Consider the following 20912-nt stretch of genomic DNA (forward strand, 5'->3'; position numbering starts at 1 on the left):
AGTTTACATCACGTGACATATCCACGAGATTCAGCGTTACTTCATGCCAACATCCGGGAACTTCAGAGCTAGTCCAACATGGCGTCCAACGATTTCTATCTGCGCTACTACGTCGGACACAAAGGCAAATTCGGCCACGAATTCCTCGAGTTTGAGTTCAGACCAGATGGTAGGTGGTTCCACAAGAATATACGCATCTATAGAGACCAATACTTGCGGTAAAGGACGTAAGAAATCCCAAGAACGGGAGTGTAAACTTCACCAAACTTGTCCCAAACGTGTCATGCTGCTTTGTGTTTCACATGGTCTTTGGTCATGGCGCGATTTTTATGCTTGGTTCACATTATTTTTCTGCATAACGTGGGTGCCTGAAATAGCTTGTCCCGTTTCTCTACTGCCAAGAACATCACTGGGGCATATATACATCCATGACAACCATAAACGAAAGTCTGTTGAATAACTGTGTCCTGTACTCAAACCCCCCTCCCCATGGGCCCAACTTGTTGTACCTTGAATCGTGTACTTGCCTAACACGTTGTCTTCTTTCAGGTAAGCTGCGATATGCAAACAACTCCAACTACAAGAATGACACCATGATCAGAAAAGAGGTAGGAACATAAGACTGTTGTTTTATGTTATCATCTTGTAATTGTTAGTTTGTCTGCCAAAATTGTGCCAAAAGAAACATGTCTATTCCTTTGTTTTTCTGAACTGTTTTTCAGCAATTGATAATCATAACATATTTATACCTTTATACCATCTTCGGGATGAGAAGGCTCTGTCTGTGGTAATCCCGGTCACAAATAATATGTACTGTTGTTATATTACATAGTTTGACTTCTTTTTCTTCATGATTGACTTACCCAGCTTCTACACAATTTTCTTGCAGGCTTATGTACACAAGAGTGTGCTGCAGGAGTTGAAGAGAGTCATTGAGGACAGTGAGATCATGCAGGAAGATGACACACTGTGGCCACCACCAGACAGAGTAGGAAGACAGGTAAGGCACACAGCAGCAGGTCATTAGCTAGCAGGACGTCAGGGCGTCTTCTGGATGCCATACACTGAGAAAACAGAAATTACTTGCCCCCCTTTTGCAGGGGACACCCAAAGGATGCCATGTTTTCCTGGTAATAACCTAGTATTACTAAAGTCTATTACACATGTATTCCCCACACATTCTGCCACTGTTGTTTTTTCCTCATAATAAGTCAAAGTAATGGTTCATCTTATTTGTTTTTTTCTACCATTTAACCAACAGGAGCTGGAGATAGTGTTAGGAGACGAGCACATTTCATTCACAACATCCAAGATTGGTTCCCTCATCGATGTCAACAACTGCAAGTAAGTGTATTTCTATCAATGACATCCATAGATTTACAGATGGCTTTGTCAGAGTGGTAACACATCTATTGGCAAAAGTAAAACGTATTGACAGATACAAGAGTGTTTGTTTACCTGTGCGTGCATCATTAGGAATATTTTATATGTGCTAATGTGCAATGGAATCGTTCAATGTAGTTTCTACTGCTGGCATGTCTAGATAGCAGGGATTATCAATTTAATAAGCCAGTCTTTTTTCAGCTTGTTTGTCTTCCTATCTCATGTTAACCCATCCATGTGTTTGTAATGTATTTTCAGAGACCCAGAAGGCCTGCGTGCATTCTACTACCTGGTCCAAGACCTGAAGTGTCTCGTGTTCTCTCTCATCGGCCTCCACTTCAAGATTAAACCCATCTAGGCTGTTTTATTTCTTAGCACTTAGTTTGTAGCATGTAGTCTTAAAACTTTAAGACAGTCGGTAGGATTTTTGCTGTAAGTACCTTTGAGCTGAAGATGACTTTTACTCAGAAGTCCAAGTATTTGCCAAGTTGTCTATGGGAGTTGCATATATACAACCTGACATGTGCATATCCAAAAAAACTTTGGGGTAAAAGTCTGTCAAACCTAGCATTACCAACAGACTAGACAAGCTTTTGTATTATACTTTTTTATAGGAAATCCCAGTATTTCGAGCGCTGTTCTTTATGTATGTTTACCATATCTAACAGTGACCATTTGGAGAAAATATTCCACAAACTCTCAATAGTATCCTTTGAAGTCAGGTACCTACAGCAAGTCTGTGAACCATGCTGTACATTGGGCCTTTTATTTTATGATTTTTTTTCCACTTGGTTTGGTTGTAGTATTTTTTAGGGGACAGATTTAAATGGAAAAGTGGGAGAAGAAGTGTAAAAAAAAGACATGTTTCAAATCAGATTTAAAAACTGCCATGTTATCTTTCAGCAGATACAGTGGGATGATGTAGAAATTCTTAAATTTCTGGCAACGAAATCAATATATATGGCAATTTAGAAATACAATGTATACTCTATGTCTGCAGTTGTATTTACTATGTATTACAACAGTAATTCCTGAACATATTCATTGTCTTTTGTTCAAAGTTTACTTTTACACCCACAGAAGCAGCTGAAAGCTTATGATGCCTTTCCTATTTGAAGTTTTTCACATTTCTTGTAATATTTTTTAGGCAGTCATGTATTCTGAACCGATGGAAAATTTAGTATGTATACCATGTGCAAAATAAACATCATTCCTTCACTTTGCAATAGCAGTTGTGATGTATGTGTAGTGTTGATCTGTGCTATACATAAAGCTTAGCAATCAAATACTTTTCCTGAAACTCCTATTAACTATTATATAGTAGTCTGTTGTAACTGGCAAGGAAACGGTGTATTGCACTGCTAGAATGAGATGTCTGCTGAACACTCTTACTAAATAATATGGATATAATGAGTAGACGTTACATCCTGATTAGTACCTACTCCTTCAATGTCTGCTCCTAATGGCTAATGTTACTACTTTCCTTTTGCCAGATTCTAAAATAAGTACAGAATTGTCCATGCATTGCTACACCAAGACTCCTAAAGGTCAAATGATACATACATGTACTCCTTCAGCTCTTTTAGACATGTTCAAATCCCCAATGTCTACATTGTAACCTTCAGCACTCTGAAGTAGAATTTGGCACCTAATTCCGTATTGGTTACAGTGTTAGGGAGAAGGTTAAAGTGTGTAATTTGCTGAGTGATATGTCATTGACACAGTGCTTTTTAACTAAGTAATAAGTACCCATTCCTTACTCTAGGGGGTATAACTGAGGAATGATAATCATATTACATGTAGTTAGCTGTCAAATTGTCACTCTTTTCTTGTGGAGAAGACCATTGATGAACAGGCCAAACGATAAGTGAGAAAGGGTCTACAGTTCAGTAATGCCCCCTTGCAGTTTCAACAATACTGCAGCTGCTATACCAAGCTATCAATGTCCTCATACAAAATACTAGAGCTACATGTACATCAGCCCTTTCTAACCTAGCTACTAGTAGAACCTAGTCTCCACCTGCCTCTATGGTTATAGCTAGTAGAATTGTGCAAAAATAGGGTAAAAAAATTGGCAAGGAGGGTGAGCCTGTAGTTAGGGCAAGCAAATGTTATTCCATGGTGGCCAAACTGCCCTGGCAAATCGTTATCCATATTTGGATAAATTCTACTATTTTTTCAGCCAGCATATAATAGTCTTTTGGAGATGTAGAACCTCTGCTACCCTTTTGTGTCCCAGTTTCTAAAGAAATGCTAGAAATGGTTCGTGCTATGAACATGTTCTTTGAATTTATATTTGCATTGATCATTACAGCTCAATATCCATGGAAACCATCTACAGATTTCCATACTTTGCTGAGTAAAATCTACATATGATACATGGTAGCTGCCAGAAGTATATAGGTACATATATATATATTCGAAGAAGAGATCATATGATAATACTGACAGAAACAAGATATTCCAACAATTGCATAATCGTGTATATAGGTGAGTGGCAAGGTAAGGCATATTGTAGCGGGTTGTCACTCTTAGATAATCAATTCAAACATTACATTTACAATAAAGTTTGCAGACCAACAGTACAGATGAACATGGCATTATACATATATTCACTTACGTGTAAGGTTAGCTATGATTAAGTAGATTTGACTTCAATCAAAACTGTTTTTGACAATTGCAAGTCTCATCACATGTAAATTGTTTTTGACTAGTCTTATCATATGTATATAATGTAAGAACTATCAGAAGCTTAAACATGACAAAATAATTCTTCTTAATCTAAGAAGACTAAAGCTCTAAGTACTTTTAAACATAACCTGTAACTTAAGTGATAGAATTCTTTGCTTTGTTGTAACTTGTAACAAACATCATTCTGTTGTTTTTTTCCCTCACCCCCATAGGCACCCAGGCACAAATCCTTGTTCAAAAGGTTTATGATAGTAAACGGAGGGTATTCTTTAGCCTGGAGTCCAGCCTTCTTAGCTTTTGTCCGCTACCCAAGCTACGTTCACCGCAAGCTAAGAAGGCTAGACTCCAACTCCAAGCTAGGTATTCTTGGCGCAATTGTGAAAGCGTTGCACAAAATTCAGCTGTTTTGTGACAGAAAAGCTAGGCCGTGTACTAGATCCCATACCCTCCTAGAAAATCATACGGCAAAAGAAATTGTGCGATGAAGGTGGTCGTGCCTTCACATTAATACTTAAAAATGTCGCATTTCAATCTGAAAATTGCAACACAATTGAGATATGACAATGTTTTTTGGTGCAAAGGATGCATAGAAAACATGCAGGACATGCTCTGGTCTGGTTTGGACATATAAAACACTGCCCTGTTAATTGCATCCACCTCCAATATAGTGATCAACTCAACACCAATCAGGAAAAGGTGTTTGTCAAGATATTTTTCATGAAATAATAGTCAAAGGATTGCTGAAGGGGCATTAAGAAAAAAATAATTTCATTATGTTAATTGTTTAATGAAACGAAATCATTTTCTCATATCCTTACTATATCAGAACTTCTGTCAGAATGCAACAATTCATTGTAAAGATTTTATGAAAATTGTAATACATTGTACAGGGCATGAAGTATAGGACTGGTACATTTCAACACTTTATTGCCCTCTATACACATGATATAGTGATGACCTGTGTAATCATGCAAAACATAATTCTAAAATAGTAATATACTATTTGTCCAATTACCTGTACATTTATCAATGTAAAGACAGAACATAGTGTTACAAAATGAATAAGTGATAAAGCAAGAGTTGACAAATTGTTCTTAAAAATGCAACATGAAAAATTTGAATGTCACAAACATCCATTCTGTAATAACTAAATCATAATAATTATTATAGTGGTTTCTTCAGCAACTAGCTATAGCCACATAACCCTGGAATGGAATATATGGCCATAGGTGGCAATATAAATTTAAAGAATATTATGACATGAAATTTCAGTAATGGAATGAATTAGCATAGTCAAAAAAAGTGTAGATACACTTAAAGACACTACTTGGACCCCACATAAAAAGGTGAGTGACTTGAAATAAATGCATGACCTAACTGATAGAAACCATATTGGCTCTAAATGCTTTTGTGAACCAATGCCTAAACTAGACACGGTCACACCTCAATGCCAATTTATAGGTTTCAACAATTTAACAATACCTTTTATCTTACATCTGGTTATACCTGTATATGATTTCTAGAGGCTAAAACCACAAAACGAAAGTCTAAGCGTTCCATGTGATTTTCAGGCAGTCGTGTGTATTATACAGTGTTCCAGGGATGTGCTAGTCCTTGTACATTGTAAGTCTGTTGGACTACAGATCCTTCATGTTAGCCCCCCATCCTCCTCCTCACTGATAGAGAAGTGCCTGTTGCTGCTGGATGGAGAGTTGTCCATCTCCATTGAGTTCTGGTACATCTGCAACAGGTACAGAAAAGGGAGTTAAAACATCCAATCTGGTAAAACATGAGGCAATTTCTTCCAATTCTGATATACACGTATGCAAGAAAATAGGGAATAAATGTTGTCTTTCCTGTCAGATTTTGTGTAACATTTAATTGTTGACTTACTTCTGAAATACTACCTTGGATCCTTGGACAGTCCATATCAACACCCGAAGTGTTTCACAATTGTATCATTTTACAGAAAACTGCCTACTTATGAGTTTTTGTAACCAAGGGGGTAAAGTTAAGGGTTATTTCAACCTCCTTGTTGTAAGTTAGGGGGGTAGAACCTTGCAGTACAGCATATTCTTAATGTGCTGTCTGAGACTTATTATCCTTCACAATTTCTTACTAAAAGCTGTACTTAAAGAAATAGTACTTATTTTTCAGACCTTTGGTGATATGCATTGCATGCAGTCACTTCACAGACAATACCATTTTCTTTGATGTATGGACAATGGAAAGCAAAATGCTCCGAATGGAAACATACCAATAGTCTTAGTCTTCATCAATAATGCACTGTTGCCTTAGAAAGTTAGAAGCAGAAAAGTGTGTGGCTGTTCTCTTGTTCAAATATCAAGGCTTCCTCAACAAGACATGTCCCTAGCATTAACTGGACAGTCAACTAGGATGTTCTTTTAGAGAAGTTGAGCAAATCAGTATACAAAATAGGAATGATTTCTAATTTGACAAAGTAAGAAACGTCTGGAAGAAACCATGGCTGAGCAAAAGATGACTCTTGACCAATTTTAAATGATGACCCCTAAAGTACACATCATAATGGATACCTTTGTGCCAACTGACAATGAAGAAACTGGTTCTACTTGTAAAACTGCTGCTGGGTGCACACATGTTGTCAAAGGTCATGTAATTTGGTGGATGTAACATCTGGTGGTTTCCCTTAGTCCTTTTGTGTAGTGAAATTTTGGAAATTGATTTATGGTTTTCAGAGAATGGCACAAAATACAAAACTAAAACAGGCGTGATTTCAGAAGAAAATGTGTACAAAGAACAAATGTGTGGCACTTTTGACACTTCCAATTTGCAGTTTGTGAACTTTCAGAAAATGGTACAAAAAAATGCAAGTGAAACAGGTGTGGCGTTGATTGAAAGAACATGTGTACTGGTACATAGAACAAAGCTTTTCAATTTGCAGTAAGTTGGGGATTAGAAGAAAGTGATGGTTCTTGCTATCATCAGGGAGGTTATCCTATATAAGTTATAACCTCCTTGCTATCATCAAAGTAGTAACAGCCTGGATAATACCATCTTTAGCTACAGACCATGCTACCACAGTACTACAGACTGCTCTGTTGGTAGTACTATTGACTCTACCTATGTGAGATGACAACTTGGAGAACGAACTTAAGCTGAAAAGGTGCTACACAGCAGGAATGTAAAAGCAGACTGTCAATTGTGAGAGGGAAACAACAGGAAAATTTGCTTACTTTGCCAACAAACCTGGTAAAGTTTGCCAACACATGGAAAAACTACAAACAAAAACAAAGCAAAACAACTTGTTCCACATGATTTGTAGTCTTAATGAACAGGTTCATTCCATAAAAACAATATTCATGAATGTGTGTGGAACATACTGAAAAAAGTTCACTGAATTTTAGAACTGTTCAACCTTCTCCCTGCTGTTTAACTGTGTACCAATACAAATTTTAGTGCCAACAGGCTAACTCAACAGGAAGAAGGTTAAAGACTTCAGTTCTCTGTTTGCCTAGGTTTAGGACAATTGACAGTCTAGCTTTTTAACTTTGGCAAAGCGACCCTTAAAAACTTGTTAAACATGTTTACAATGTCTTTACAAATACTAGTAAGTGACTTAGGTGTTCTAATTACATCAAGACATCCTTGCATTGTTGGGTGCACTGGTTCACAAAACTATTCCTGTGCAAAGAGCCATTGACTTCAACACAAAAACAAGACAAGCATTAATATGTCTGCACATATCCTATATATGATATACGATTCTATTGTACTTCTTAGTACTTATTTACTTCTATACGTAATTTTACGTATTTAATGCACACATATCACTCTCATCTTGTCTAGCTAGCGTCTCGAATGCGTTACTCTACTCATATATTGAAGATACAACTTCCCTAGTCATTAAGCTTACTTCTTATTCTCTTAAAAGCTGTGATTGTCAATTCTAATGCGTTAACGCATGCCTAATTAGCCATATAAAAATACATAAAAAACATATTCATAAAGCACTGGTTATGTTATCCCATATGGTAAAATAAAACTTTAAAATGCCACTTTTAAAAATGGACAATGGGAAACTTCCATACACAGGTAAGCTCCCAAAACTGTTGATGACGATTTTTAAGGCACTATTCAAGATGTAATGCTAAGGGCCATGGCTAAACTTTAGACTGTTCACAAAAAGAGCCCTTGAATATGTTGTATATAGAATATCATATTTGGTTGTTGAGGCTATTGGCAAGCATACACATTGTATCCCAATCCAGGTAGCACACATATACATGATGCTACACCTGTGTGTGGTGGGAGTTGGGCGTTCCTCCGTTCGACACCCTCCTGTTGTAGTCTGAATCCCCCATCTGGTCCGCCTCCACCACCCTGGCCAGCAGCCCCTCCAACATGGGTTTATATTGACTGATGTCCTCCAATAGTTGACACTTGTGTTGCAAGTGTTGCATAGAAGCGTCTCTTTCCTTTAGCGAGGCCACCAGCTTTTGTACGTGGGCTTCGGAGGCCTCCAAACTCCGCCGAAGTTCGGCTATTTCGGAGTCTTTTTCCTGGGAAACTTCCTTCAACCTGGTCTGCATTTGCTCGTCTTTCTTGATGAGGGACTCGGCTTGTTCTTGGACGGTCTTTTCCAACTCTGTCACCCGTCCGTACAGCTGCTGTAGGTGCTCGTTGGCTTCTTTGATGCTCGTTCGTGTCGGGGAAAACATTTCGGCGGTCATCGGGTGGCCGGGAACATGTAGAAAGTGTGATTTTCAGGTCCTGACGTGGCCGTCGTACTTCCGAGTTTTCCTGGCCAGGCTGTCTGCCAGTGACACACGGACAGGTCATAGGTCACCCGCGCACAGGTGCATGGGATAGCTGAATGATGATACTAGCCTCTAACAGGCTCCACAGGTGGCTGGAAAATGGTAGAAATTGGCCAAATAGACCAAGGAGATTAAACCTCATTGAATAGACAGATAACATTCCAATGTTGCAAACTGTGCTCCTTAGCAACTTAACTCCTCTGACATCTTATCTCTCTATTTTACCAATTTCTACTATTTTTTCAGCAACCCGTAGAGCCTGGTAGAGGCTAGCTGGTGATACATAGGAGCTCCTTGCCAATCATGAATTCTTACCGAACGAGACATCAAAAGAACTCAAATTAGAAAAAGATCTACATTTTGGAAGCATTGTACATATGTCCTCAGCCTAGTTGGGCAGCCCTGGCTGTGTGTCAGCCAAACCAATAAATAAATAAGATAAGATAAGAAGGTCACAATTTTCCTCAACAACCACAACCTCTGCTTGGAGGCACATGTACGTACAACAAAAAAAGACGATGATCTGATTTAGTTTCGCTTTAATTTTTTCATGCATCATAAAAAAATACACTCATTGATGTCATTGACCATTCCATCGCAAAAAGTTCTCAAATTTTTCTTTGTCTCACATAACAAAGACTCAGTTCAAACGACTATGTCCTGCTCAGGAATTGGTTCGATTTTTCGCTGAGATCTCCTCCTGAAGAAGCGGCGGAGCATCCCCCGCGGTCGTGGCGGCCTCGGTGGCGGCGTGGTCCGTCTGGAGACCGTGGGGAACACGGGGACGTCCTCAAACTTCTCCAGCGGGATGTCGTTCAGGGGATCCCCTGACAGGTGACCCAGTACCTTTTCGGATAAAGTCGGAAAACAATTGGATTTTTCGGGAAATAAATTTGAAATTTGAAAAAAGAACACAGGATGCTGGATAAAACATTGTTCAGACAAAATGGAAATTGTTGTAATATGTTAATGTGAAACTGGCTTTAAAATGTGCATTTCCATTGGTCTAGCAAGAAGTTACTAATACACAGTTCATATTAAACTTCCAGCACTTTTGAATGAAAAGTTTAAGTTAATTCATCAATTCAATGTAGCAAGGACTAAAGGAACGATAAATATTATCACAGCTACGGTTGTCGTTGAATACCACTACCTATTAAATGAATGAGTCTAACCAGTACTGATTAAAAAGTGAACAACCATGCACACGTCGTACATTGATTAAAAGCGACATCTTGCAGTCAATAAAATTATTGCAGCAAAAGTCGCCACATATGGCTGCAATAATAGCATCAACTGCTAGTCGTCGCCCTTGACAGATGGAGGCGCGGTCACATTCATCGTACGATTTATCTTGTGGTAGGATTTTCAGCGAGGCTAACAGAGCCGAACTTCGACATGGATTTAGACAACCTTCCCGACAGCTTAGTTTTGAAGGATACAGCTACGACTGTAACAAATATGCCGTCAATTTGTTATAGTAAAGCTATTGTACGAATATGACATTGGGAATCACTGATTTGGAAAGCAGGACTTCACCTTTTCAAGATAAATTTCTTGTCTAGCACCATTTTTAATCCTCCTTGCCTCCATTAGCATGCTGTCCACCTTTGCCTCCAGATCGTCAAACTCACAGCGGACTTTCCTCCCGTTACTCCTGATCTGTTTAACCTGACCGCGAAGGTCTGAAGCTCTCCCCTCCAAATCCGACATGTCCCCAACATAATCGCGGGCAAAGTCGTCCAGATCAGAACAGCTTGATTCGTCATCAGATGCTATCTCTAAAAACACGTTTACTGGGTCTTCATGCCCTTTATCTGTTGATAGTGACATTCCAGGGCGATTCGTTGAAATAATGTGAACACCACAACACGGATAACAACCTAAGGCGCGCTACTATGCATTTGAAATGAATGTTTAAACCACAACACAAAATGTGATTCGTCCTTCCATTTTTGCGTCATGACGTCTTTATTGAAACTAGGATGGACACATGGCGTTCTAGAACGGATGGTCATAGCTCATCTGAATACTGTAGCAATGGCAACAATGTTGGAATGTATCATCTAGATTTAAAAGACGTTAAGTTATAAAAGACGCACGCAGATGCACGCCCAGTTTAATTAGGACTGTTGTTGTTGTGCATATTTATCATTATCCAATCCACGTGTGGCAAATCACCCAACATCAGCTGCTAAAGCGTCGAAACGAACTACAATGTATTTTGATTATTTCCCCTGGATGTAACGTCCAAAAACAACAGTGGCGATGCCCATCATGGAAAGAATATCACATCACCATTGTGACAACGCCTGGTTCAATATAATCATCTCTAAAAGTTGTTGGGATGACGTTCGAAACTACAGTCCTCCGTACTAAACAATTCCACGTGGTTTTGTTGATATTTGTGACGTATTGTTTACACTTTGACAAACTTCCGCGTATGCGCAATAGGATTTACTATCACGTGATTTCTCTTGACCAATCGGAAGGGCTGATGTTTCCAAACGGGCGCCATTTTCAAAGTCGGCCCACAAAAATAGTCGTTTTCTTAATTTGTCACCTCTCCTTGGTGTTTACTCACTAATGTGGTCAATTTTATAGGTAGCAGCTGGTCAGAATAACTTCTTAAGGACTAAAAACGCCCAGCGTTGCTGTTTTACATCGTAGCCAAGGGACTTTTGTCGCGAGGAAAGCGAGAGGGGTCCTTCTTGCACCTTGAAAGAGATTCAAGATGGCCGCTACTGAGGAGTTATTTTGTAAGCCAGTCTTCATCTGCATGAAGAGCGCCGATCGGGAGGACAGGTGAGCTCTGGCTCTGAAAAAAACGATCAAAGTGGTTTATTAGCTTCATATGAATATGTAACTATTATGGTATTATGTATGGGTCGGGTGTAAGCCCCCTCAAATTGAGTCAAAATCATTCATTCGTGTTGTTTCTCTTCCGCATCTTGATTTTTTCTTCATCCTGATATTTTGAGGTTGAATGAATATGAATAGATGGGAACTGCAGCTTCTGAACATGTTTATTCCATCGTACATTTTTTTGTAGTCAGTTAGAATTAACTGTATTCCAAATCCATCCTATCAATTGAAATTACTGATACACTAAGATTAGAACCTTCCTACCTAGCCGAAAGGATCTACTCTACTATAATATCATATTGAATAGCAGGGGTTCATCTAAATCAGGAAAGAGGAGCGCTGCGTCCTCTTGTTTCAGCCCAGCGCCCCCTTGTCGAATTCAGATTTTAGCTTAGTATCCAGTATACAGCCTTCAATCAGCGATCAATTCTTCCATAAATACATAGAATTCACTGCCTCGTCTGTGTGTGCTCCCTCTTATTCAATCTTTCTAGAAAAACCCCTGAATAGTATATACTATATTTAATAGTAACGTTACCTTTTCGTCCACGGTTGGTTAAGTAAATTAAGTTTGTAAAACTACTGTAATATCTGTATCTATATAGCCAGTAAAACCGCCCTTCGGCGTAACACGAGCTTTGCAGGCACGTGGCGTGGAAGCAGCCGGTTATTATATTATTATTTATTACACTGTTCAAACGACCTGTCACACCTACCTTTTGCACATCTAGCTGAACATCCAGTGAAGATGCCCCCACTGTAAATATTGGTGGTAATCATCTGCACTTGGCCCCTACTGTACTAGTAATTGGTGATGATAGTATTATACGTCCTCACATAACAAATTATGTGCTTCTTCATCTGTAGGAGAGCTCACATCAGAGTCACTGTGGAGCTGAGCACAGTCACAAACCCTGTCCACAAGAAGGTCAGTCAAACCTTTCACTTTCAGGCTTTGTTGGTTGTTACGCAAGTCTACGAAAGCCAGGCCTTCCACACCTTCAATGGTCAAAACGGCGTCAGCACCGGGAGCCCAGAGCTGAAAAAAGTCGAGCCCTAGTTTTCCAGTGTTGAACGGCTTTGTTCCAGTGCTAAAGCTTTCTCAGGACCAGTTGACATTATATCAAGCGCTATCAGCACTCTATTTCCAGTGCCACACTCCTCTCAGCACTCGGAATTCCAATGCTGAGCAATATTCTGCTCTGGAAATCCAGTGCAGAAGCCTCCTGCACGTGAATCGAGTGCTGAAAAAGGAAAGCGTGGTTTTAATAGTTTTGCCTGGTGTCGTTACAGTTACAATTAGATTTGATGTGTAATTTTCTATGAACTTTATTTCATAGGATCACTGTCTAACAGTAACACATTGGACGATCATGATTTGATGTTTTTGTAGGAGTTGGTGGTGAGACTGACCGATGACAGTGACCTGTTCTTCCTCTTTAATCTGGCTCTTGGGGAGGAAGACTTCCAAATGTGAGTCTCTGATATGTGTGTACAACTACAACAAGTGAAACTTTCTCTCCCTGGGCTTTCTTCTAAAGCTTAGTCTTGGAAGAGATCGGACCCACATATTTGGTGTAAGAAAAGTATATATATGATATTAATAAGAACTCTCTGCTAGAGAGGGTAGTCTCCAACAAAACAGTAAACCAATTCAAAACGCACATAGATGAACATTAGTAGCATCTGATGTATAAGCGCAGTGGAAGCGATGACAAGTAGACTGGTCCAATTCAAACAGAGCCTTCCTTGACCATATGTGGTATCCAGGTAGAAGATCTAAGTACAATACACTTCGCTCATCTTTGTGAAACACATGTCCTTCCATGTTAACTGTTTTGTTGTACATACCATGTTGATTCTTTGTTTTTGAATGTTGTGGAATTAGATTAAAAACATTATATTTTTCTGTCTCAAATGAAATTGCTGTCCTGTTATCTTGTCCAGGCTGAAGTCGCAGCAAGGCCTTCTTGTAGATTTTGGAGCCTTCCCTCAGAAGTTCATTGACCTGTTGGAGCTCTGTCTTCAGGAAGAACAAAAGGAAAATCCAAAGTAAGTGGTACTCATCTTACCTACATCTACCTTACAACAATTGGGGCCAAGACATTCCTAGGACCACATACTGTCTGGATCTGCTTGAACTGAAGATTATATCTGAGAAGCAGATCATTCACCTGCACACATGTTTCTTATGACATCTTTTTTCTCAGGTTTCTGCTGCAGTTTGTATCAGGTAGTGGTTCAGACAGGGGCTGTGCACACCTGAACATTGTGGAGACAAACCCCTTCAAACACCTAACTCACCTGGCCCTGAGATTTGCACCTGGCAATGACACTGATGTCAAGAAATACCTGGCTGTGTGTTTAAAAAACCTCAAGGTACTGTAAGGTTCTTTGAATATATAGATTTTCTGTACAATAAAGAGCATATTGAGGATCTTGGAAAGAAGCAAACAAAAATATTTAATTTAGTAACATATAAACTAGAAAAGTGGAGAGTCTAGAGCTGTGGTCTTTCTTTACTGTTGTTTTTTCCTCATGCAGGGATATGTGCCTCAAATGGTATTATTTAATGGAATAGCAAAGTGAACTAACTATTTGTACTTTGTTCTGCTTGTATACAGGAAGAGAGGTCTGCACTGCAACACAAGCTAGAATCCACTGAGGCAGAACTGTCCCAGAGACTACGGAACACCCAGGATGTAAGCATTGAAAGTTTTGATTTTCTGTGATTGTTTTCAAAAACGTTTGTAAGTGACGTCATTATAAAAAATGTAAAAGGTCTAAATCTGTTGTTATGTTCATTTTGTCAACAAAATATTGATATTGCAATAGTCAGCCTTTTGTTTTCTATAGTTTTTTGTTGAACACTTTCATGCAACGATCATGGCTTAAGCTAAAATGAATTCTTCACCACAAAATTCCAATCTTTCCTACCAGTACATTGCATTAGCCCTGTTTGTACCTTAGCTAGAAAACAGCATCATTTTCAAACTAACAGATAAAACAGATATGTGTTGCTGTTTTGATATTGTGGTATTTTTAACCAAATGTTTCCCCCAGGCTCTGTCGTCCAAGTCAGTAGAACTAGACAAGTTGAAATCGGAGCTCCAGACCACCACTAGTAGTCTCACCAACAAGCATGTACAGGAGGTCACCTCTGAGAGAGAGAAGGCACTCAAGGTAAGTTGTTGTACATGAACTTGAAAAAAGAATTTATGGTAAATGTTAACCATGAATTTTTTTCTCAACTTCATGGCTCTGAAATTTTGCAGCACAGTGAAAATTTAGTTCTTGGTTGGGACAATAGAAGTAATGCAAGAAACTTGTCTAAGAGAACCACTCAGGGGACCTATAGAATCTGGTTGTCTTAGACAGGTGGTATTCTTACAAAAAAGGAGAGTGATAAGATAAGACAGAGACATGGATTTCAAAGTTCATGTCCTTTTTATATTGACAAGTGTGCATACATGCAAGTACAAGATACATGTACAATGGAAACAGAACATAAATGTGACTGTAAAATATCATCACCAATTGTTTGTATCTGTAGGTCCAGACTGACCTGCAGCAGCAGATAGACCACACCAGGAGGGAGCTGGAGCAGACGCACAGACAGGCCAGCAGGCAGATGGAGGCCAGGGTCAACGAACTGGAGACTGTCAACAAGGTCAGGAAACAACCCGTCAACCATTCTCGTTAGGGCATTTTGTCGAAAATGAATACCACCAGGTTTGACTTTCATTATGTCATGCCAAAGCTATTGTCTTATACTTTTACCTCATAAAAGCATAGACCAAATTTGTTAACCGAATTACCTGACTCATTGGCCATTGTACTTACTTACTTACTCATTGGCCAGTGTATGATATGTGAATGTCTGTTCGACACATTGACAAGCAAAAAATGGCGCAACAGCAGAAATAGTGTTGAAGTGATGTTTGTTCCCACAACTACAGGACCTGACAGATCGTAGGTACAGGGCAGAGTCTACCATCAGGGACCTGAAGTCAAAACTGGCAGGACTGGAGGAGGTAAAGATTTGCTTTTTCTACCAGTATTGGTCTATATTGACAGTGTTAGTTTCTATATCTTTTCTGGTTCAACATGTGAATGAAATTATTTTGAGTTATTGATAAGTTATTTTCCCAAGGAGAGTCACCGGGCCAAGCAGGAAGTTCAGAGTCTGAGGCGAGAGAACGGTTCCCTGGACTCGGAGTGCCATGAGAAGGACAAGAGACTGTCCCAGCTGAAGACCAGGGTGGCTGTGTTAGAGCAGGAGGTGAAGGACAAGGAGGAGGTGGGGGAGCGCACCAACCAGCTCATGGAGACCACTCACGAACAGAAGGTACAGTGTTACATAAATGCCACAGTATGCAGGTCAGTTTAGACAGAATTGGAGCTGGGCAGAAAAAAACTGCAGATATTTCTAATATCTGTCTGCAGCAAGCCTTTGTTAGCCCTGTACTGCATTTGTATGTGTGAAATGCTAACTATTGAATTGAAATGGTTTCAGTTTGGTACGTTAGTTCATGATATCTTTCTGGCAGAGTTGTGCATGTAAATTGTGTCTGGTGCAGGTAATTTTCCATGTTATTTCACAAGAAAATGCTCACATGTGCATGTATGTCCTTGTTTGACGACAGTCATTGTAACACTAGACATACCATCTCTGTTATTGCAAGCCATGTTCTTTCGCATATGAATTTGGTACATTTAGGCCAAATACTAAAATATGTCTAGAAATGGGATGGGCATGAAGTTGCGAATATCTATTTATTCATTTATGCTTGAAGAGAAGTCTCATCACATCCTTCACCTTGTTTACCCTTCAGAGGAGGCTAGAGGAGAGCCTGGAGCAGAAACAGGTGCAGATTGCAAAGATGGAGACGACCATAAAATCTATGTCCGAGGAAATCCTCAAGGTAATAGGAAACCTCACCATTTTGTTTGTGAATCCAAAATAACAGCTCATCACTCTTTTTTCCCTTTTATTTGTTCCCTAAAAAGATTTGTCTTTATTTGCGTTTGTAACAGTGCAGTTCCTATGGATGTGTACAGTATTCTTGAATCCGAATATTATTCAAAGTGTATCCAAAGATTAGATAACAGAAAATGACTAAACTGTTGCAAAAATAGAAGGGTTTTGTCGCTGTTGGACGAACCACTTAGTTCATGTGTTTTTCGTGTTTGTGTTCCTCCAAGTCCAAAACCAGATGTTTTTTGTACCAATTCAAAGTGATTTTCTGGTCCATTGTATGGGTTTCCACCTGTTCTGCTTTACACTGATAGTAAATTTAAATGTTTTCTTCTGTCTGGCAACAGGGTAATGAGATCATCAAGCGACTGCAGGGTGACCTGAAAGGCTACATGTCTAAGATGAAGCTTAAAAACGCTGTCACGACCAAGCAGGAGAAAGTCCTGACTGAGAAGGAGAGGGACTTAGAGAGGGCCAGTCAGGAACTGAAGACTGCTCGAGAACACCTCAAACAGAAGGAAGAAGAGGTAGGAGCTGAAGTTGTATCTTGTCTCCTCGCACAGCAGGCAAGAAGGTCTTGCAAGGAAGTCATTCCTGTTCCTGTTCACTTCAGTACTGTTTTTTGTGTGTCTATCTGTGTGTATGTGTGTGTGTGTGTGGGGGGGGGGGGGGGGGGTGCATGTGTATGCAGGTTTCTTCCTGGACTGCAGTTCCTATGTGTGTTTATGTGTGTGTGTGTGTGTGCGTGTGTGTGTGTGGTTTCCTTCTGTACTGCAGCTTTTGTATGTACTGTCCTACCCAAAGGAGATGTCCATTTTCTGTATGTTCTGCCAGAGTGGGTGAAGTTGGCCATCTCTGCTTTGCCTGCTACATGTATGTTGCGTTCTTAATGATGACACGCAAGCCTTTTAGCAATATAAGTGTTGCATGAATATGTATCAGAGTCACTCTGAATGAGTAGATCTTAATGATGCATTGTCCTTGGCAGAATGTGTATTCAAGTCTTTTCCCTTTTCTTTCCATCCAAGAACCGAAAGTTGAATGAGACACTGGAGAGTACAATGGAGAAGCTGGAAGAGAGTAAACAACTCCTGAAGACAAATGAGAATGGTAAGACAATCGGAAATCTTAAACTTTAAAGAAGTCTGTAACTTGTAAGTCATCCATCTGACCTTGATGTCTTTGGATTGAATTTATGATTATATCTGCGATTTCTTTTCATTATCCCAAGTTTTAACATATTGTTTCTTGAGGTTGGTAGATTATTATCATCCTTGCCGCTAGGTCACAAAGTGGCAAGGAGTAAGAATCGAATTACACCCTGAAGAAGGTAAAATAGAAGTTACGAAAACATTGGCAGATACAAAGCTTTTTCGGCAGATGAATGGTTATATGTGCCATAGTTTATATTGGGGTACAGTTAAAGGCTTAACCTTCTCCCTGCTGCCTAACTCTAACCAATAGGTTGTCAAATGGCTAAAGCTAATACTGTTTTGTCCACCAGTGATCCAGTGGCTGAACAAGCAAGTGACAGAATCTCAGCTGCAGGCACAGAACAGACACGGCACCTTTGAGATGCCATCAGCTATCTCGTCTGCTAACTCCTTCAAACCTCCCATGGGTCTGGTGAGTACTGTTCCAACAATAATGAGACTACTATATATAGCTTCTGTAACATCTTTGCAAGCAGGAGAATGCAAAGCACCCAGAAACTCCAGGATTCTGAGAGGAAAATTGATGAGTTGATGTCCATCTTTTCTTTAAGGTTTGACCCACTCTACGACCCACATATGATTCCAGTAAACTGGAACTGGCGGCTTTGTCACTGAAAGCCTCTCAAATTGTCCATATGAGTTTATTCGTAAAGCATCCAAAATCATATACATTTGTAGCAGGACAAAAATGTCATGAATTTCATGATAATTGATTACAAATTCTTATCTTCTACATTTATATGTTCACTTCTGGCTCTTGGGGAGCCCTTTAGAATAAAGTAGGATCTGTGAATGAGTCCACATAATTTGGCGTTGTCCCCAAGGGAGCTACCGTAAGCATTCTGCTTCAAACAATGTGTTAAGCTTTGTACTGGTGGCCTTCTAATTGGCAATTCAGTGCATTTGGGTCACCATGGGACTCGTTTAGTCTTATCAATAGTGGACACCAGCTGGTACAAGGCAGGCCCGCTTTCCAGTATTGTTTAGAGTTGAAAGAAGTCCACTTTCCTCTTGATAAATGTTTAGATTTCTGAAGAAAGGATTCATAAACAATAACAGACTTTTCTTCTGAAAAGTGTTGTCCCTGATGTGATTCCAGTCTATACATACTTAATATAACATATACACATGTATAGCTACTACATGAAAGGTACTGTCTTACAGCACAACTACAGCACACCAGTATCTACAGTGTCTACCCTGTCTGCCGACAGTCAGCCCATGGCCTTCCGCCCTCCACTGGTACCCATCAACCACCAGGCACAGGTAAAGTGGACCATACTTTTTAACCTTCTCCCTGCTACCTAAATCTGTAACCCATAGGGAATTGGGTGCCAATCGGTTACTTCAGAGTGCTAAAGTTTAACAGTTACAGTTGGGATTTCACTTAACAGGTATTGAGATGACATATGTTTTGACGGAGTTCACTTTTTTTGTCATCACTTGATTTTTACTCTTGCCATCAAGCAATTCTGTGTTACTGAAACAATGTTTTTCCAAGATTGGCTTAAACATCTTGAAGAAATACAAAGGAAATACCCTAAAAAGTTGACAAGTTTCTCTGTATCTCACAGATCCAGTACAACCCTCATGGTGCGACCAGGAGAAGTGTAACTCCCACTGAGCGTATGCGGAAGTCTGTGTCCCCCACCATCCCCCCCATCCCTGAGGAGATCACACCGAGCCCCGGGTCCAGGTCTGCCAGCCCGGCAGCTACTCAAGGGTAACAACTTGCTTCTCTTCGGCATCACTAATGCATAATTGGCATGCGGTATTGTAAATCATGCCTTTAAGTTTGTGTAGATTTAATTTTGTGGTATAAAGAAAATGGAGTATTTACGATGGACGGTTTAAAGTGCACTGTAGTGCTATAGTCACATACTGTACAGTAATGCCAATGGGAACACCGGTTCTAAGTTTGCAATGAAGGGGTCACTGCGTAAACCGCGAACATAAAAGTTTATTTAAACCACCACAAAAATTTCAAAGATTACAGTACTGTATCAGTCAAAGACTACACTGTCATTATGTGATAGCTATAGGTACACGTGGGCGAAATGATCATCATGGTTTGGTAAAACATGTACAGAGAATATAATGATTTATATAGCTTGCATGTCATCTGTTCGCTCCTAAGTAATGCACATCAGCGCATACTTTTATAACCTTCAAACGCCTGTCCTATAGGGTAGATAACTCCTCCTCTTCCTGATTACTTAAGTTAACCTTCTCCCTGCTGCCTAACTCTGTAACCAATAGGAAATTATGCCAAATGGCTTCTTCAGTGTGCTAAAGGTTAATCTCTTAACGTTACAGTGCACCTGCCTTGGATCCAAAGTACCTCCAGAGGCGTGAAGACACCATCCCTGTACGAGGGCTGTCCAGAAACTCCCCCCCTCCCAACCTCCAGGAAACAGTCAACACACATCCGAAGGAAAATGTGCCACAGTTGTCGAGGCATAACGGACAGAACATTGGCCCGCCAAAGGGACAGGTTGCCATGGCGACACAGAACATTCGTTTGAGTAAGGCGTCAATAGTGCCACAGGCTCCCCTCAGGCCCAAGATGCCGGCACAGCCACCACTAATGTCCGCATATTTCCCTGGAAAGGTCATGTCCTGATGACTGCAAATGCTTGCCTTTATCAAGGATACTGATATGCTAGAAAGAGTACCTTTGGAAGCTTTTGTATTTCACATGTATACTTTGTCAGTGTAAAATCAAATAACTAACTAGCTATCATTTCCAATTGCACAATATCAGAAATATTAAGTTTTATGCTGAATAGTCAGCTCATGTACAGAAAACTTTGTATCAATCGGACAGATGTGTTCTTATGTACCTATAACCTTCTTGTATGTACCAACAGATTTTTAATGACAATAAAGTGATTTCGTTTCAAAATTGTCTTCAATTATCTCTTTGATTTATCTTCAATTACGTGTACATGGATTCCTGTCAGTATCATTCCTTTATTATTC

General features: G+C 39.7%; 4 protein-coding genes across 4 annotated transcripts; 2 read left to right on the plus strand and 2 right to left on the minus strand.

Annotated features, from left to right (window-relative positions):
- Positions 1-35: 35 nt before the first annotated feature.
- Positions 36-2609, plus strand: LOC136444549 (protein mago nashi homolog). Its single transcript, XM_066442153.1, has 5 exons — positions 36-169; positions 550-608; positions 890-1000; positions 1262-1344; positions 1642-2609. Exons 1-5 carry the CDS (start codon positions 79-81, stop codon positions 1739-1741), a joined length of 444 nt encoding a protein of 147 aa, XP_066298250.1. The 5' UTR covers positions 36-78; the 3' UTR covers positions 1742-2609.
- A 1050-nt stretch (positions 2610-3659) lies between these two features.
- Positions 3660-8899, minus strand: LOC136444546 (vimentin-type intermediate filament-associated coiled-coil protein-like). The gene is made up of 2 exons (XM_066442151.1): positions 8352-8899; positions 3660-5815 (listed from the first exon to the last, which is right to left on the minus strand). Exons 1-2 carry the CDS (start codon positions 8784-8786, stop codon positions 5723-5725), a joined length of 528 nt encoding a protein of 175 aa, XP_066298248.1. The 5' UTR covers positions 8787-8899; the 3' UTR covers positions 3660-5722.
- A 496-nt stretch (positions 8900-9395) lies between these two features.
- On the minus strand, positions 9396-10857 carry LOC136444548 (uncharacterized). The gene is made up of 2 exons (XM_066442152.1): positions 10413-10857; positions 9396-9719 (listed from the first exon to the last, which is right to left on the minus strand). Exons 1-2 carry the CDS (start codon positions 10704-10706, stop codon positions 9519-9521), a joined length of 495 nt encoding a protein of 164 aa, XP_066298249.1. The 5' UTR covers positions 10707-10857; the 3' UTR covers positions 9396-9518.
- Positions 10858-11362: 505 nt separating this feature from the next.
- On the plus strand, positions 11363-20837 carry LOC136444550 (spindle assembly abnormal protein 6 homolog). The gene is made up of 17 exons (XM_066442154.1): positions 11363-11678; positions 12606-12666; positions 13132-13211; positions 13686-13790; positions 13949-14117; positions 14363-14440; positions 14802-14921; positions 15292-15408; positions 15698-15772; positions 15892-16086; positions 16574-16663; positions 17064-17243; positions 17745-17826; positions 18221-18342; positions 19095-19196; positions 19505-19653; positions 20247-20837. Exons 1-17 carry the CDS (start codon positions 11608-11610, stop codon positions 20551-20553), a joined length of 2103 nt encoding a protein of 700 aa, XP_066298251.1. The 5' UTR covers positions 11363-11607; the 3' UTR covers positions 20554-20837.
- Positions 20838-20912: the final 75 nt, after the last annotated feature.

Source organism: Branchiostoma lanceolatum, chromosome 11 (assembly GCF_035083965.1).
Source record: "Branchiostoma lanceolatum isolate klBraLanc5 chromosome 11, klBraLanc5.hap2, whole genome shotgun sequence".
Classification (NCBI taxonomy): Eukaryota; Metazoa; Chordata; class Leptocardii; order Amphioxiformes; family Branchiostomatidae; genus Branchiostoma; species Branchiostoma lanceolatum.